At 39.6% G+C, this 20,046-nt stretch overlaps 2 protein-coding genes across 2 annotated transcripts; one reads left to right on the top strand and one right to left on the bottom strand.

Moving 5' to 3' along the window:
* Positions 1-32: 32 nt before the first annotated feature.
* ucmab (upper zone of growth plate and cartilage matrix associated b) lies at positions 33-4,312 on the top strand. The gene is made up of 5 exons (XM_017486137.3): positions 33-168; positions 366-434; positions 615-710; positions 1,941-2,039; positions 2,792-4,312. Exons 1-5 carry the CDS (start codon positions 111-113, stop codon positions 2,887-2,889), a joined length of 420 nt encoding a protein of 139 aa, XP_017341626.1. The 5' UTR covers positions 33-110; the 3' UTR covers positions 2,890-4,312.
* Positions 4,313-4,400: 88 nt separating this feature from the next.
* camk1db (calcium/calmodulin-dependent protein kinase 1Db) lies at positions 4,401-18,402 on the bottom strand. The gene is made up of 11 exons (XM_017486138.3): positions 18,102-18,402; positions 12,627-12,758; positions 8,931-9,005; positions 8,459-8,597; positions 8,232-8,361; positions 7,965-8,040; positions 7,755-7,867; positions 7,571-7,649; positions 6,910-6,997; positions 6,637-6,799; positions 4,401-6,560 (listed from the first exon to the last, which is right to left on the bottom strand). Exons 1-11 carry the CDS (start codon positions 18,323-18,325, stop codon positions 6,469-6,471), a joined length of 1,311 nt encoding a protein of 436 aa, XP_017341627.3. The 5' UTR covers positions 18,326-18,402; the 3' UTR covers positions 4,401-6,468.
* Positions 18,403-20,046: the final 1,644 nt, after the last annotated feature.

The raw sequence follows: 20,046 nt of genomic DNA, 5'->3' as shown, positions 1-20,046 counted from the left end.
ATCCTCTGATTTCCTACTGGCACTCCCCAGTAACAAACTCCACCTCACATCAGAGCTTGCTTGTATTTCTGTCTGGTTCTCTCCTCCGTAGCTTGGACACAGGTCTAAAAATGTCTTGGATGCGCCCTGACTTGCTCACCTGTCTGGCTCTGCTGTTCGTCCTCACCTGTGAGTATGACGCACAGGTGACGGGGAATGTTTTTTAACCTACACTTCGTATGGCGTGTCTTTGTTTTCTTATTGTTGTTTCACTTTCTGGATATTACACGTTTGGACTAAAACAACAGCAGCGGTGGTAGTATGATCGTTTAAGTCTGTCGTATGAGACTGAGTTGGAAACACTTACTTGTGACATTCTTTTCCAGTGTTTTACGAGGTTGACACTGCAATCGTGCCCGATGGCAAAGAGAGTAAGAAAGCAGCGAGTCTACAAGGTGACAAAAACAATATCAGCTCTGAAATCCCATCCAACACTAATGATTATAAGCTCCTCAGAACAAATGTGTTAATATGGGGTTTTGTACAGTATGCCCTGGGGGAAGCGGTTCATTGATTGCACACATGGATGATCTGTGTCAGACATGTTCCTTATTACTGTATGTATTAATCCTAAGGTGGGCTAAGAAGGATTTTCATGGAAGAAAGTGATGCCACCAACTTTTTCAAGCGCCGTGGCAGAAGGGCAGTGAAATCACAAGATGAACTCAACGGTGAGTTCGTTTACGTTTCTCCAGACAGTCTTTCTGCCGCAGTTGATTGTTGAATACGATGATGTAAGTCATCGTTGTACGTCAAAGGTGTTACATCAAAATAATCATTTTTGAGTGGTATAATAAGAAAAAATACACTTCGAATGCTATCTTTCAGGTCTGTTTTGACCAGCAGATCCTTAGCTGAATATAATTTGCCTAGGGATGCAAGGGCCTGACATGGAGGATTTTTAATGATACAAGAAAACAAATGTAACTATGTCAGAAGATGGAGGTTTATAGTTTATAGTTTATAGGTGCTAGTGTGGTTGCAGTCAGCTGAGGAATGCAGGCCGGTCTAAATACAGTGAGGCAGTGTGTAGGAGCCACAGGATATCGTGGAGAAGCCAGCTCCAAGAGAAGCTGCACACTATGAAAGGCTTTATTCACTTTTTTATGGTTTTAATTTCCTGTTCAGCCAAGATTTCCTGACTTCCTTCTCTTTTTTTGTGCAAATAAACAGTAAAGCTTGAAACTGAAACATCGTTGAAAACTAGGCGGTTCTAGGCAGGCACAGGAATGCGTTTCAGAATCATGACTTGAGTAAAGAAACGCCTTCAAGATCAATACGAGGAGTGAAATGTGGAATGAAACTCCTACATTATATCAGAGCTTGTATAATGTAATCTAGAAAAACAGCTTTTTTTGCTTCAACAAGCATTGAGCTGGAAGGTCATCTTCGAATGCTGATCTTTTCCCTCGAGAAGCATTCTGTACTTTATTTTAACTTTGACTATTCAGAAGTTATGTCATGCAACCCCATAACCAAATAAAACTAGTTAGAAATGTGATGATCACTGGTCATGTTTGTATTTCTATATCATGTAGCTACATCAAACGTTGCGTGTGTCATTTTACAGTGTGTTAGAATTATGGGATGTGATGTCTGTGAGTTGTCATTTCGTCTGCTTGAGTAGTACAGTTTTGAAATTAGGTATAACTGTAGCCCAAAACTCTGATTAATGTACGGATTAATTGTGTGCAACTCGAGTTTTAAGTTCAAAAATCATTGTGATTTTGATTTGGTTTTCATCAGAAGCCTGGCATCACATTTCCACCACATTTCCACTGATTGCCTTTAACTTTGCCATTTGTAAGTCGGTTTGGATAAAAGCGTCTGCTCAATGAATACATGTAAATGTAAATGTAACTCAACAGCTTTTTAAATACATATGTATATTTGACCTTTAGTTGAGCAGCAACAGAGGCTGGCAGCTGATGAGAGGAAGAGAGAATATCACGAGGAGCAGAGGAATGAGTTTGAAAATTATGCAGAGGAAGAGCATGATGGTGAATATCTATCTATCTATCTATCTATCTATCTATCTGTCTGTCTATATCTGTCTGTCTATATCTATCTACCTGTCTGTCTGTCTGTCTATCTATCTATCTCTATATCTATCTATCTATCTATCTATCTCTGTCTATATCTATCTACCTGTCTGTCTGTCTGTCTGTCTGTCTATCTATCTATCTATCTATCTATCTATCTATATATCTATCTATCCATCTATCTATCTCTCTATATATCTGTCTGTCTGTCTGTCTATCTATCTATCTATCTATCTATCTATCTATCTATCTATCTGTCTGTCTATCTATCTTTTTCTATATCTATCTATCTGTCTGTCTGTATATCTATCTATCTATCTATCTATCTATCTATCTATCTATCTATCTATATGTATGTCTATCTATCTATCTATCTATCTATCTATATGTATGTCTATCTATCTATCTATCTATCTATCTATCTATCTGTCTGTCTGTCTGTCTGTCTATCTATCTATCTATCTATCCGTCTGTCTGTCTGTCTGTCTGTCTATCTATGCCTGTCTTTATCCATCTATCTACAGCATTTATCTGTCTGTTATCGAGACTCTGTACATTCTATCTATCTATCTATCTATCTATCTATCTATCTATCTATCTATCTATCTATCTGTCTGTCTGTCTGTCTATCTGCAGTATTTATCTGTCTGTTATAGAGATTCTCTACAATCTGTCTCTATCTATCTCAGTCATCCTCATGTTCTTCACAGAGCAGGACGAGAGAACCCAGGAGAGTACAGAGCAGTGGAGAGAGTTCCACCATGATGGCCTTGACCCTTCTTATGAGTACAACCGCCACACAGTTTAAAGATGTCCAAAAGACTTTTAGTCTTTTATCAGCGACACAAAAATTATTCTTACTGCCAAAATGTGTAAAAACATCCTGACTAGCATGGGACTCATATACAGTAGGTTCCGGTCCACTTCAGCAGGGCTTCTGCGAAAACCCAAGGTGTGAGGTTCACCTCCGTTTGTTGGACAAAAACTCGGTGGTTCCGTTTAAATCAGCCGTTCCATATGACGTGGACGCAAGTAGAAGAAAAGTAGAAGAACGGTTATAGTATCACCTAACTTATATTAAAAAAAAGGGCTGATTTAGTATTTAAGCTGTGCTTAAACCAGATGTGTGAATGGACATTAATCCAGATGTCCTCACATGCATAGATAAAAGTACTACATACAGTACATTGCCTTATTTTCTGATATATTAGAACTATTTTTGCAATGAACGGGGTTATGCATGCGGTGTGATCAACTAGCACGTTACATATATCATTAGATCATCGATCTCTTATTAATCTCTTATTAAACATGTGACATTCCACAACTATAATATTCAACGTTAACCATTTTAGTAGCAGCTGTTTTCAGCTGCAATCCGCATTCCACGTCGAAACGTGTTTATGCGTATAATCTGTACTTGTACATGGGATCGTATATGATAAGATACGGTACGAACGTGACATTAAGGTGAGGTTATCTTTACTCTTTCAGATGTGATGAGCGACATCAGTTAAATAAAAAGCGATATCAAATTCCAAGGCCTGATTTCTGTCGTGAAAATATCGACCTTGTGGGGGAAGAAAAACAAGGCCTCAGCATGAGACTGAGAAATCCTGCACCTAGCTGCTAAATTCGAAGCATTTCTATGAAGACTGTGACGAAAAACTGAGTAAATGAGTATGAGCTGTGTATTTTCATCTTTCACAGAAAGTTTGCATTCAATCAAATAATATACCGGTTGCCAGTGCACAGAGTTGTGCGCATACAAAGCACCACTGATTTCTTGATTTCATTTTTAAAATGTATTTTTAATTAAATGCTTAAATACTTCACGCAGAGATTCCTCACTAAATCAAGACTGACATTTTTCTGAGTGACAAGAATTGATCCCCCCCCCCCCCCTTCATGATTCATTACTCTTAAATAAATAACAATAAGAACACATAAATACAAAACGGTGTATAACACACATCACTGCCGTCAAGCTTTTAATGTATTTCTGAAAGCATTGATACATTCCAGTACGTTCGGTACGAAAGAAAAAACTTTCTGTGGATAATAAATGAATAATAACTAGTGTCACTTACACTTACCCTAACATCACCCCTAACAACACACCCCTCTGATGACATTTGAAAGCAAGTCTCAGGTTTAAGAGAATGTTAAATGTTCGAACAAATCACACGAAATATTTGCAGCAGTACCCACACACACGCTGATAAGAAAAACCCTGTATATTTCACTGCTGCTGAATTACAAGCTGTGATTTAAGCCCAGATGAACGAGAAAGAAAACCAAACCAAACCAAACCAAAGATAATCAAGCGTGTGTTTTTATCCAGTTTCATGTAGTACAATTAACACTGCAACGCTATTGAGCAATTATCACTTTAGACACATGACAGGCTGTACAGTACAATGCTTTGGGAAACTGGGGTTCGGCAATCTGCTTAACCATATAATAATAAGGATTATCAATAACACTTTACAATAACAGTACATGAATATCCATCCGTCCGTCTTCTATACCACTTAATCCTTTTCAGGGTCACGGGGAAACCTGGAGCCTATCCCAGGGAGCATGGGGCACAAGGCGGGGTACACCCTGGACAGGGTGCCAATCCATCGCAGGGCGCAATCACATACATATTTACACACCCATTCATACACTACGGACAGTTTAGACAGGCCAATCAGCCTACCATGCATGTCTTTGGACTGGGGGAGGAAACCGGAGTACCCGGAGGAAACCCCCGCAGCACGGGGAGAACATGCAAACTCCACACACACAGGGCCAGTACATGAATAATAATGCACTAATACCTGAACTCATCCTTACTTCAATGTAAAATAATAAATGAGTTAAGGCGTGTACTAATCACAAACTAATGACGAGCGAACCTTAACTATGACGTGAGTCTTATGAATTCATGCGTGAATAACGACCACCTTAAGAACATGATACTGTAGTACAGGTTTGTTAGTTAATGTATTCATTAACACATAGGAGTAAACTCAATCAAACCTGCTCTGTATGAAAGAATATGAATTAAACGAGATATTATTTGCCATATGCAGATGTGTACACAAACATCACTGGATGGTGCTGGATTACTTTCATAATGTCCACTGATCCTCCTTATCGAATGGGTTCGATTCCCATGGCTCTGTGTGTGCGAAGTTTGCATGTTCTCCCCGTGCTGTGGGGGTTTCCTCCAGTACTCCGGTTTTCCTCCCTCAGTCCAAAGACATGCAGGGTAGGCTGATTGGGCGTGTCTAAAGTGTCCGTAGTGTGTGAATGTGTGTGTCTGATTGTGCCCTGTGATGGACTGGCACCCTGTCCAGGGTGTACCCCGCCTTGTACCCCATGCTCCCTGGGATAGGCTCCAGGTTCCCCATGACCCTGAAAAGGATAAAGCGGTTGAAGATGGATGGATGGATGAAAAATCAACGTGCTTGATTTAGTTTACCCTTACGTGTTAATGAATACATTAACTAACAAAGATACACTAATATGTACTTAAGGTGGTCGCATGAATTCATAAGGCTCACGTCGTAGTTAAGGTTCGCTCGTGATTAGTTTGTGATTAGTACACGCCTTAACTCAGCATTAGTTCATATTTAAGTACGTATTAATTCAGGTTATAGTGCATGATTATTCATGTACTGTTATTGTAAAATGTCACCGGATTATCCACTCTCGAATCATTCGTGTCAAATTTCTTGACAGATTTTTACCTACAAATTAACGAATCACTGCCATTCTGAGACACGATACAAAACAAAACAAAACAAAACAAAACAATAAGTATCTTGATTAATGGCATTTAATTATGTGCGTACTTACAAAACCAGAGCAGGATATTACCTGAAAATACAGGTAAAACCAGGAGAAATTCAGATTCTCTGCTATACACAGTTATCTAACTTTACATTCAGATTTAGTGGAAATGGTGCTTCATTTGCTCATGAAGTTTCTGTATAATGGAAGAAATCAAGGACCAGCTGAAATGAACTATAGACCACATTAAAGCAACTCTATACAACTCCTCTACTTGGTGTTTATTCCATGGTATTAAAAGCAGCTTTAAACAGTCATAAACTCCATATCGAATCACTTCTTGAACGAATCCACCAAGCAAACACAGCCCTGAAACCGACAGGACGTCCCACTCGGGTCTTCAGCAGCAGTGCTGATCAATAACGGAGTCTTCCATCACTTCACGGACTTGGTTAAACTTCTCAAGTAGCACCTTCTGTTATTCTGTTACCATCATGCAGAATTGTGTGCTACTGACCGGTGACTAGCACAACAAGGATTGAACAAGGTGGTGAGAAGTGACCAAGGAATTGTGAAAGTACAGTGGCTCTCTGGGAAAGCAGCGTCACTTGGACCCGGTGATGATGGTGGTGACGGTGGAAGGCCGCGTGCATCGCTTCTCCGTCGCCCCTGTGTTCGAGACTCTACGGGGCGCATCTACACCAAAATAACACTTTTCTCATTATCACTGTTATAATGAACTTAGAAGAATACCAGTCAGACATTAACTTACAGTCCTTGTGGTTGATGGAGGAGACATCGATAGACTGGCTTTTGGCACGCATTTGTGCTTGGTTCTCAGTCCTGTGCAGGGTGGCGTCCATGCTGCTGCCTAAACTGCTGCCCAGCTGCAGCCGCTTCATATGTCGGATCACTGCTGTAGCGTTAAACGCTTGCTGTGAAAGGAGACGCTGAGTTCCTGATTCGTGTTGTACTCTACATAATGTACCGGTTTACAGGAAATGGCCTCGCTCCCTTATAATGAAAGAAAAGAGGAATCACTCACCCTCCATTTGGCTTTGGCAAAGTTTTTCTTCATCTGCCGGCTGACTGACTCATGAATGTTCTTACAAAGAGCTGTGTCTCCAGCTATCCTAAAGGGAAAAATATACCTCTGCCATGTCTGTAACATTTCTTTGATACATATATTTGAGCCAGTACCTGAGGACGTGTGTGTGTGTGTGTGTGTGTGTATATATATATATATATATATATATATATATATATATATATATATATATATACATATATATTTATGTATGCATGTATATATATATATATACACACACATACACATATATATAATTTATATATTGTTTCGATCTATTAAAATGCACCACACATTTTTCAACTCTTAATGTGATTTCATTACTATAACAAGCATTTGCATAATCCCCTGACCTCCATCAGCTCTTAGATAATTATATTTATAATAATTTGAGCAAATCATGTAGCTGCACTCACACGCACAAAATTTTCAATAAACCTCCAGTAAAACATCCCAAGCACTACCGCTTACTTCACACTTTATACTTAAACGCTGACGATATACTTTTGCGATATCATACCACAACTAATCTCCTCACGTTCATTTTGACACAGCTTTATTTCCATTTTTTTAAAAAAATCTCTTATTATTATTAGTTATTGTGCAAAGGTGTACTAACCAGGGATGCCGAAGAGCCTCGTCACACGTGAACCTCTTCTCTGGATCCTTCTGCATCAGATTACTGATGAAATCTTTGGCTGTTTGACACCAGGATACTTTCACAATCTATACTTACACAAAAGCCCAAAACCTTTACATGTAAAATAATCAATGACATATAACGTTTCAGAATTACTACTCACCTGAGTCTGAGATATCATCCCAGTAGGGCGAATCGAATTCATACTCAGCCTTAAGGATCTGCTCAAATAGCTTGGAATCATTCTCATCGTAAAAAGGAGGATAGCCGCATAACCTGGAACACAGAGGACGGCCAATTTATATCCATTGTTGTGAGGTTATTCTCTTTCGTAATGAAGGAGACTGGATATATACTGGATATAGCTACTCACAATATGTAAGAAATAACTCCAATAGACCAACAATCTACTGCTTTACTGTAGGGCTTCTGTGCCAGGACCTCTGGAGCTAGTGATACAGAAGAAGAATACTCAATACTCAAGCATACAAATGCCAGTGAACAACAAAACGAACATCTGAAATATCTGACCTCATACTGCCACCTAGTGGCAGATTGTTTTCAATCTTACAGGAGGAAATGGTGCTACTACATTGGAGCAGAAAGAGTACAAGCTACAGCAAATGTTTGACAACCTCACCGACATATCCTGGAGTCCCACAGGCGGTGGACATGATGTCATTTGCTGCTCCTTCCATCTTTGACAGGCCAAAGTCACTAATCATTATTTTAGACTCATCATGAGGGTTGAAATATAACAAATTCTCTGGCTGACAGACAGAAGACAGAATGAAAGACAGATGAAATTCTCCTGTTGATAACAACTTTATGTAAGTACATCCCTTGAATTTCATTTCTTTTGCTAACCTTCAGATCTCTGTGGACTATGCCCAGTGAGTGGAGGTAGTTGACCGCATCCAGAACTTGTCTGATCAAAGCACTGGCGTCTTTTTCAGTATAGAAGCCCTTCTCGACAATTCGATCAAACAGTTCTCCTCCAGACACGCTGGAAAAGACAGAGGACGCAGATTTATTCCTGAATACAACGGAGCTTTCTCTAATAAAACAAGTCATCTATGGATCTGTTTGTAAAGTATGTACTACTTTAAACTATAATCCACATGACAACGGCTGACAATCCATCTTTAATGTATGGAGTGAAAAGCTCTACTCGTTTAAGCGACCTGCTTTTATACTCTTTAGTATAAAGTAATCAGTATTCTGATAAGTTTTGCAATTTATTCTCGAAGAGTAAAGAGTGAAGCTGGTCTTATGTTGCTGGTAAGAGGAACGCCTCTTCTAAGACTGAGGCATAAGTGGCCACTTTCATTATGCTCACAGCTGCATGATGAGGTACAGATGGTTGGGGCTTTCATAGATGTCCTCAAGAGCAACAATGTTCTCATGCTTGATCCTGAAGAAAGAAAACAATAAACCTGATCAGCTTGTGCTACTGTACATGCATTGCTCGGCACTCTAAATGTTTTCACAAGTGGGAGGTAACTGAAGAAGAATATTTGGTAACAGTTTACTTAAGAATAGGGATCTTATAGCTAAATTCACAGCAACTGACTGACATAATGACTGCTTAAATACTTAAAATATACATCTCCCAGGTGCTATGTGAACATGACATCAGAGTAAGAGTTCACAATCATTTCTTCGCCATATACATTTATATGTATTAGGAATTTTTCTTGGTGTTTGGTCAGAACATGATACATTCAACACACACACACACACACACACACACACACACACACGCACACGCACACACACACACACACACACACCAGAGTGACTGTTATGAATCAACCGATAAAGATTTTTATCCTTATCTTGCAAAAAACTTATTCATTAATTTTGACTAACAGCACATTCATGGCACTCAAAAAGCATATAATAGGTACTAGTATAATAGTACACAGTGCTTCACTAATGTAAATACACATTTGATTACTATTATAGCTGTTGAGGGAATTAAAATGATTCATTTGACATTTGGAATATGCACTTCTTGGTATTTCATAATAGTTTTTAATGCAAAAGGATAGATGACATAGACGTTTTCTCAGTGCTTCATAAATGTGCTGTTTGTGAAGGCAAAATGAGGTTAAAATGACAGATGCGACAGTCTCAAACAGTTGAATTATAATGGCATAATGGATTGAGGTTCTTCTCTGTTCTGTCATCTCACGGGATTTAAAATATGTTGTAATCATAGTTGGTACTTCAATTCAATTCAATTCAATTCAATTTTATCTGTATAGCGCTTTTAACAATGGACATTGTCTCAAAGCAGCTTTACAGAAACATATAAACACAGGATAGAGATTTTAAGTGTGTGAATTTATCCCTATTGAGCGAGCCGGTGGTGACGGTGGTGAGGAAAAACTCCCTAAGATGAAATGAGGAAGAAACCTTGAGAGGAACCGGACTCAGAAGGGAACCCATCCTCATCTGGGTCACGACGGATAGTGTGAAAGTTAAAGAAAGTTCAATATGGTGTTTATATGAAGTCTGTTTGTTGAACTAGTCCACTGTTCACTAAAGGAGACCCGAATGCAAAACTGAACGTTGTAATTGCAGTCTCAAGGCCATCGCAGCAACCGTAGTCCCAGCAACCACAGCGAGAACGTCCATGTGGAATTGAGGTCCAAAACTATTTCCATGGTACTTCAAGTGGTACCATCCTAAGCAATGCAGCCTTATATAACTGGACCGTGGTATACTAAAACAATCCTGAGTCCATGATAAAGCTAGTGTGCAATGACATCTTTAAGTGAAGAGTACTATTTTTATGAATAGTCCTCTTCCAAGTGAAGTGAAGCAGCACAGCTCAGTGTTTTCCTGGCCTGTCGTGTGTCTCGGTATTGTTTGTTCAGACACAAATTAGCAAGAGATGTTTACTGTGGCGTTTGTTTGTAATGACGAAGTGACTGTTGAAGTGGACAGAAACATCCAATTTACGATCCAAGTTAACGCCAGCAGTACGAATAAATCTACATGCATTATCTCGCACCACTGAAATGCCAGGAAACCTGCTGCGATAATAACTATGGAGTTTTTCAGGGTTAAAAAGTGGAATGTGTAAAAATCTGAAATAGGCTGGAGTTGACAACGGTTACTTTACACAGACCAAGCACAGCATCATCATAAGAGACCCGTGATCTGATACGGTTTATGGCTCACAGATCTCTGGTAAGGAATTGCCATCCAACATAGTCACATGCACCGTTATCTATTATACACGTTCATTCCCTGATGATGTTACCAATATGATATCTAAAACAGGAAAAAATGCTAGCATGTGTACAGACAGCTTGCATTGTACACACTAGAGGTCGACTGATTCGTCGTGATAGTTGCTGGAACTATCGGTTATACGCAAAAATCCACACCGATAGTTTTTCCCAGGTGCATCCGTTGTGCGAGAGCGGCTGAGAAGGGTCCGCTGTCATTATTATACAGTACAAGAGCGGCCTCTAGAGGCAACATAAAAACTATCACTGGAAAATTTTGTTGTGTTATTTGAAGTGTTTTTTATTCATTTTGGATGCCTCTTTTTATTTGTTATTTGGAGTGTTACTTTTTGGTTCAGTTTGGATGTATATCTTTTATTTACTTTAATATTTATTAATAGTTAAAATATATATATATATTTTTTTATTTTAAAAAGTACAGTACATTTTCATGGTGCAGTCAGTACTGTTTACTTATATTGTATGTTCCATGTATATTGTAATAAAGCTCATCAGTATTTTACTTTCAGCATTATGCTTTCATTCAGTATCAATTTTAAAAACTATCGATAAAATGATCGATTCAAACATAATGATCTCCATGGTAACGCCTGAGGTGTCATTATAGCTGAAAATAAATCTCCAAAGTTGGCTAAAATGCCCCAAATCCGTGGCCTCTTTATCAGGCACAGTAGATCACAGAAGCGCACAGCTGCCATCGTTACTACTGAAGAGCTCTTTTATAACATGGCATGTGTCAGTTGTTGTCCTCAGGTGCTATGAGGCACTTCACAAGTGCAGAGGATTCCAATTTTGGTAATGACTCACGCTCTCCATGAAAGAACGTCATCGCGTGATCAGTTGCAACAGCGCTTAACAAGTCAATTAATTTATATTATCATTAACGATTATTATTTTGGTCAGTTGAAATGGGGCACTGTGTTTAAAAAGGCATATTATTTCTGTGGGGTTCATGCATGTAGATATACATTTAATACCTTTAATACTCAAAAGTTAACCACACAGCCATTGTTTCGCTATGAATCCTTTCATATAAAAGGTAAAGGAGTCAAACAACCAGAAAATCTGCACTCCGAAGTCGAATCCTTCCAGCAAATGATCACTCCTAGCTTTCCCAAGTATAAAATAAATAAATAAAACTCTTAGGTTTGTCTGCGGATGCGTTGTAGCCCTACAGCACTACACGCACACTGTTTTGAGCAGCTGATCCCCGGCTGTCTGCATAGGCCCTCGTCTTGATCATAACCAGCCCTGCTCCTCTTTTACCATGACAACCATCAGGTTGGACTCGGGCGCAAACGTGTGTAGAATAGCGAGGTCTGCAGAGCAGGCAGCATGAGTCACTGCTGAGGGAGGGAAATGGGCTGTGTGCAGGAGAGCACCACGCAGGTTCCCAAATAATAATAATAATAATAATAATGATAATAATAATAATAATAATAAACAATTACCTGCTGCAGTGTTGTAACCCTACTGCACTACATGCACACAGTGAATGATAAGCTACCAGCTAATGACAATATGTATAAAGAATGCGGTCCTTCATGTGGCCATTGCAGACTGTTAATAGAAGGTGGAGGTGGTTTTGGAGGACGGCCTGACTCATCTCTAGCTCTTAGAGGAGAATGGAAGCAAGAGCTAGCGAAACCAATTATCACTTCCATTCTCCTTGGGGTTTATTTTTGTGCAAGGATTTTAATTGTTTATTGGAAAATCACGGTAGTGTTTGATCGTGTTGTGCTCTCTTTACGTACATGTTGAGCAATACTTACTTCCTGAGCACAGCGATTTCGTTCTCTATGCTGCTCTCTTTCCCCCTTAAAGCTTTCTTCGGGATGCATTTGACCGCATACATCTTCCCTGTGGCCCTCTCCTGAGCAAGAACCACTTCTGAGAACGCGCCACTGAGAAAGGATCAGATGGAAAGAAAGAAAAAAACCTTCAGTGTTGTATCTACTGTGTGTGTGTGTGTGTGTGTGTGTTCAGTTGCTCACATGTTCTTAAGTGATCTGCAGTGTACAGTCTCCAGCTAAGCCTTCCGTGGGGACTGAAAATCCTCAGTAATCCCTCAGACCATGCACAGTGAAACATGCACACCTGACTATCAGCACAAGGTCACAGGAGTGCAGGTCAGACCTCACAAAAGGCCACTGCTCTGTTCACTCGTGTGTGTTGTATGTCATGACACCAGCAAGCTTGGAATTCTTCACAGTTCAAAGGCAATTTCTGAGTGCCTAACAAAATATCCATCTACATTGCGTAAAATATATTCCAAGGGTCACCTGAGACATTGACAGGTATGGGTATACAGTATGGGTAATCAATGTGGAACTCGTGCTAAGAATAAATCCCAAAAGATGGGAGAAAATAGGATGAAAACAAAGTAGAAATTACGCAATTTGTAGATTAAATAAGTAATAAATCACAATGGGGTGAGTGCTTATAGGAAAATGATCAACAACAGTTGATGATTTTCCAATAAATGGACATTACTGGAAAATAACTGTGCGCTAATTGCATATAATAAAACAAATGTTTTATTCCTCTAACACCACAGCAATCTACAAACAATTACAATGTTTATACATTTACAGTTACATTTAATGGTGTGGAATTTCTACAAAACAAGTTTGTTTCCTGTTATGACAGATAGTAACAGACGTTCTCTTTTTTTCTCTTACTTTTAAACTTAATAAGACACAAATGTGTAGGCTTAGTGGTTAGGACGTTTGCCTCGGACGTCCAGGGAGTTCGCATGTTCTCCCGGTGCTTCGGGGGTTTCCTCCGGGTACTCCGGTTTCCTCATCCAGTCCAAAGACATGCGTTATAGTCTGATTGGCATTTCCAATTTCTCTGTAGTTTGTGAATGGTTGTGTGTACAACTGCCCTGCGATGGGTTCCCCCAGGCTCCCTCGCAACCTTTGGTGTTATAAGTGGATGGATGGATGGATGGATGGAAGACACAAATGTTCCACAATATGAAATGTAATGATAAACAAATAAAAACTAATCACATGGGTTGATGAGAAAATAATCAAGTAGTAACCGTCATTGATTATTATCCTATAACAGCAACTTAAAGAACATTACACATGGCCTTCTCTGACGGATTTTAAGAGCTCAGCAGGTCAACAGAAGCTGACCTTCACAAGCACAGGAGATGAAGTCAGACAGATTAAAGGGAAATTTAGCAGCTTTCCTCAGCAGCCACAATACTCTAACCCGGATTTCAGAACACAAGGAATAACGTATTTAACAAAATTATACTGTCAGCGGGGTTCATTGTAGCTTCAGATGAGGATTCATAGATGTACGCCTGCATATGTACATCATTAGCGAATTCAGCAGTAAAATCTTTAGAGTAATGTCTTCTTTAACAACCAAAAAACTGGCAGGCCTTTTCGGTCTGTGTATTTGTTTTAAACAGTAGTTTAATACTTTAATGACATGTTTTGAGTTTGCACGCGGTAAAATACAGCCCTGTGCAGAGTACAAATAAGAGCTGTCATTTGTAAGATATGATCACTTCATAGGACCTGTTCCTACAATAGACTGAGAGCATATCATTTTATTTATTTATTATTAATCAGCCAGCTTATACCGCTTATCGTAACTTTAAAGAGTCGCGAGGGAGCCTGGAGCCTATCCCAGGGGACTCAGGACACAAAGTGGGGGACACCCTGGATCTCACACCCAGGATCTCACACACAACAGACAATTTGGAAATGCCAGTCTGCCTACAACACGTCTTTGGACTGGGGGAGGAAATCGGAGTACCCAGAGGAAACCCCCACAGCACAGGAAGGACATGCAAATGTCGTGCACACAGGGCGGAGGTGGGATTCGAACCCCCACTAAGCCACCGTGCCCCCGCAGCTACAATATAAGATAGATATATGACAATAAGTAAGTAAATAAATAGTGTAAATTAAAATCCCCGAAAATGAAATCAGCTTTTATCCTTCTATCTTCATAACGTTATATTTATTTACCCCTTCTTATGATACATTTACATATACACTATAAGATCATATCTTTCTATCCAACCATTATCCAAACATTAAAACTACACAAACTCTAAGAAAGGTTTGCTGTTCATATAACTGCTGTTGGAATTTCAATGAGCTGTATAACTGGCACTAAAGGCTCTATTGTTTCATAAAAGTTGAATCAATTCCCCGATTTGTTTGAAACACAGAGGGAAAACATTGTTATTTTAGGATACGGAGCACAATAAAACTACAGGAAGCTTCCATCTGTTGTCTCTGTGAGCAATGTGTATCCCAGTATGTTATACTGAAAACAGTCGGTATCTTACTGCAGTGAAGTACAGTCAAGTAGTTTAAATGGGATCTGAAAATGAGAACCAGGAGAGAAGTTTACAATGCACTATAGTGTACAATATACTATTGAAGTGATACTGTGAAGTAATTTTTTTATTTTTATTTATCCCCATATACCTGTACTCCTGGTTTTCCCAATTCCCACCCGCAAGCTAGCAATTACGTTTATGCATGCTAGCTTGTGCTAAGAGATTTACACATGAACATGCTGTCTTTGTAGTGCTACTGGAGATTATACTGGCTGAAATATGAATTAATGCAAGATGTCCATATGAATTCAATCTCAATCTGTCCATGCTGTGTGTCACTGTCTGTCTGTATTGGGTTCGATAGGGTTGGGTTTGTGTGTGAAATAAGACATGCAACATAGTTTAATTACTCTTATAACAAGAGTAACAACAGTCTGAACACAAACCTGCATATAGAAACACACTACTTGTACTAGACATGCTGTAAACGCAGGTGCCTTCTGCTACCAGCATAAACATACGATTAGGATTAAAAATAACAATCTAAACATGTTGCAGGATTAAAAGCTACCCCGATTAAGCAGCACATTTCAACATGCCAGAGGACATGGATGAGGAGGAGGTGTGTAAGTGTGTACTGGATTGAGAATAGATTTCTGTTGAGTCACCACTGCAGGGAACAAATGAGCTATTTTTGACAGGCGGACAAAGTTAGCCACATGCTACACGGGCTTTGTGTTTTAATCTGGACAAGACCGGATACAGGACATTAGATATGAGCGAGCAAGCAATAAATCTTTTGGAATATCAGTAGTTGGATATTTTGCATTGTTGCACAGTGATGCCACTGGCTTCTGCCACAGTTTGCTGAATAATCAGACTGAAGTATCTTGTATAGGACGCATTAACTGCACAGGGTCTTATATAAGAGACGGGACTGGAAATCCTCAGGACATAATCCCGAGTTCAATCCAGAGTTCTGTTGGCTCTTTATGTAACTTATGTAATTGACTTTAGAAACATATGGCTACTTCTGTATTTATGAGGCTGTGAAATGAATGTTTCGAGGAGAAAGAGAGGGAGAGAACTCGTATAATTATAGACCTCACAGCTCTAAAGCTTCTCATGCATCAGCATGATTCTAATCCACATTGGAGGCGGCACAGTGGAGCAGAGAGGGGGTGGTGTGGTCGGACGGTGGTGGGTGACTGGTGAACGGTGATTCATAACTTGAAGACTCAATTAGCAATGAATGAGGTGGTGATTTCCTGGAAATGTTTTCAAGCTACAGAGTATAAGCAAAGCAACACGTGAAAATACTCTCCAGGAGATACATAACTCACTTCTCACAAGATATAGAATGTTTCTACACTGGGAAAGCACCCAGTTCTTGCCAAAATTTTTGCACACATTTCTTTTTCAAAAGAATTATGTCGTACACTCTTATTTTGGTCTTATTGGAATAAAGCCAGATGTATCTGAAGGCCAAGGCTGGAAGCCGTGTACATGTACATTAGAGGGATATTGCTGGATACTGGATAAATAAACGCATCCAAACAACTGAAAAGAGCAGAAGTGAGTTGTCAATTAGGTCGCTAAGCATAAATGCCTTTTCTAGATGACAGAAAACAGTGCATTAGGAGACACATTAGGAGAAGGAAATGCTAATCGGTTGAAGAAATGACCCTTCATAACACGCTTAATGATAACAGAGATTAATCTCGTTATTACTGATGGTTTTGTGCGTGTTAGGCACAGCCAGAAAAAAAATATTGTTCAGAATTTCGTCCTCATAAATGAAGCTACCTATTGAAATCTATCTACAAATGCGTACATATAATATATGGCGATATCTTTGTGGACACCTGACAATAACACCTCGTCCTGTCCTTGAATATCCCATTCCAAAACTATGGGCTTGGTTCCACCTTTGCCGCTATAACAGCCTCCACTCTTTTGGAAAGGCTTTCCACAGGGTTTTGTAATGTGGCTGTGGGGATTTGTGTTCATTCAGCTACAAGGCAAGGCGCTGATGTGAGGCAAAGGAGGCATGGGATGCCGTCTGTATTCCAGTTCATCCCAAAAGATGTTCAGTGGGGTTGAGGTCAGGGCTCTGTGCAGGCCACTCACTCTTCCACTCCAACCTTGGCAAACCACGTGTTCGTGGAGCTCGGTTTGTGCACAGGCGCATTGTCATGCTGGAACACGTGAACAGTGAAGAAAAAAAATACCAAGACATCCTATACAACTGAATGCGTCCAAATTTGAGGAAGGTCAGCGTATGGATGCGACGGTCAGGTGTCCACAAACTTATGGTTACAGGATACGGGATAGTGTACATTAGCCGTACGTATCTGATCTGATATTTACCATGATTTATTTACCATGCAATTCACAAATCTTTGGGAAAAAAAAGAAAAGGGGGGGGGGGAGAGAAAGCATGAATGGACTAAGTGAATCTAATGTCAGTCAAAATGTCAACAGTGATCCCAGGTGATCTCAATCACAATCAGTTTGGATGCTATGGAATTGATTTATTTTTTTCCCCCTTCTGCAAAATATCCTCCAACACTATGGATACACAGAGCTCTGAATGCATGAATGAACATCAAGTACTTGTGTACAGTGGAGCAAATGCCATCATGCAGGAAACAATCAGAATACAGAATAAACAATAATAATTGTTCATGCCAATAAATACATTTTAAAAATTATATATATATACAAATCTGAGTTCTGCCTTGAATCAGAGTGAGGGGCAGACTGAAGTGCTGACATTCCTCAAGTGTGCAATTAGTCACTGCACAACTGATGTGATATTTAGCTTAAAACCAGGTCTTATTGCTCAACTACGAATGAATGAATCCAAGCGCGTGCGGTGTGCAATGTGTACAATGTGTAAATGATGGTGATGCAGCAGTATTGAGCTACTCACGTCCCGAGAATCTCCTTCAACTCGAAAATCCTCTTGATGTCATCGACTTGCTTTTTCCACGAGCCCTTTCCCGAGCCTTCGTTTCCCTTGGCCATGGGTTCAACCGTGCGTAAAGAAATAACCTTGTTACCAAGTAGGAATACAACCACGGTGGTCTTACCCAGAGGAAAACGAAACGGTGAATGCAAGTCAGACAGTGTGTGCGTGTGCATGTGCGTGTGCATGTGCGTGTAGGTGTGCGGGTGTGTACGTGTATGTGCGTGTAGGTGCGCGCTCGCGTGTCTATCTCACAGCTGATTTACGCAGAGCCGCAAACCTGCACTAATCCAACCGACTGGCTCTGCTGCAGCTAATGCATGTTTTCACTCAGAGCAAACTATCTCTCTCTCTCTCTCTTTTGATCATCCACAATGCATTCGGGTGCACAAGAGGTGAAAAACACTCTCACACTTTTATTCCACACACTCTATTATGAAGGATCTGCATCCCAGGTGAAGGAGAAGCAAAAGCAAAGATCAAGACTGCAACAGGGGAGGAAGCTGTTAACTGCAATATACTACTGTACAGCACAATGTCAGTCTCCAGTACACGACCTGGCACACGTATTAAGGTTAGACACAAATAGAAGCTTAAGCATGAAGAACCAGTTGAGGAAATTACTCTTCTTCACTCTGACATTTAGTTTAGTGACAACAGATTCAACATGCAGTAGATACATAAAAATAAAAGAACAGGCAGAAATAATAATAATAATAATAATAATAATAATAATAATAATAATAATAATAATAATAAAAACTTGAACTTGATCAGAATTTAATCCTGATAACCAAAGCAGATAAAAGCTATGTACATATGCATGCATTCACTATTATATTTTGTGAAAAGTCTGTGGACACCTGAAAAAAACAACCTGTTCTTATGTTTATCTTTGAACGGAACAGCTGCCACTCTTCTGGGAAAGCTTTCCACTAGATTTTGGAGAGTAGCTGTGGGGATTTGCTGTGATCATTCAGCTACAAGAGCGTTAATGAGGTCAGGTTGATGCCAGGTGAGGAGGTCTGGGTGCGGTCGGTGTTCCAGATCATCCCAAAGGTGTTCAGTAGGGTTGAAGTCAGGACACTCGAGTTTTTCCGCTCCAAACTATATCGTCATGGAGCTTGGCTAGGCTAGATGAAGATTTCAACATGAGAATACTGTAAACTGATCTATACAGTGAAGCGTCATATACTGAGAATGAAGGCAAAAACAAAACAAAACAAAACAAAAACAAAGGTTGCTTTTACATTACCAACCTATTGATTTTTTTTCATGGACTTGTTCTAAATCCAAAAGATCTCTCACATCTGGACACCCACATCCGATCTTCATTCATCGGTTAATTCAAAAGTTTACATTTATATTTAGTGGTGGCTCAGCCATTGGGATATTTATATCAATAATACAAATACACTACATGGCCAAAATTAAGTGGACACCTGACTAATCACACTCATCTACAAGCCTTAACAGACATCCCTAGGGACAAGATTTGCACTGTCCCATGCTCACTCTGTGGACATTTTCAGATTAGGAGAAGCGGACAGGACAGCTAAAGGCAGGGTTGCCAGATTGGCCTTGATTTAAAAAAAAAAAAATGCTCCATGGTAGAAAAGATTTTGTTTTATAGCAAATAATCTGGTAAAGCAAATTAGACAGACAATGTGTCTATGATGTACAGAATTTCTATTGTAAGATACATTGTAAAGATTGGAAGAGGGATTATGGATTGGATAATGTCCACACATCAGAAATGTGTGTGAAATACTTGTTGCCCCATGTAAAGACTCCATTTTTGCAGTTGTGCTGGAGGCGGGAAAATTTCAACAGTCCAGAACATGGGGTCCAGGGGAAATTTTCTGGGATGCAGGGGTGTGGAAAATAAACCCATCTGGGGTTAATCCCA

This window comes from Ictalurus punctatus, chromosome 14, assembly GCF_001660625.3.
Source record: "Ictalurus punctatus breed USDA103 chromosome 14, Coco_2.0, whole genome shotgun sequence".
NCBI lineage: Eukaryota > Metazoa > Chordata > Actinopteri > Siluriformes > Ictaluridae > Ictalurus > Ictalurus punctatus.
The sequence above is the reverse complement of the archived record's forward strand: the minus strand, read 5'-3'. Positions and strand labels throughout refer to the sequence as shown.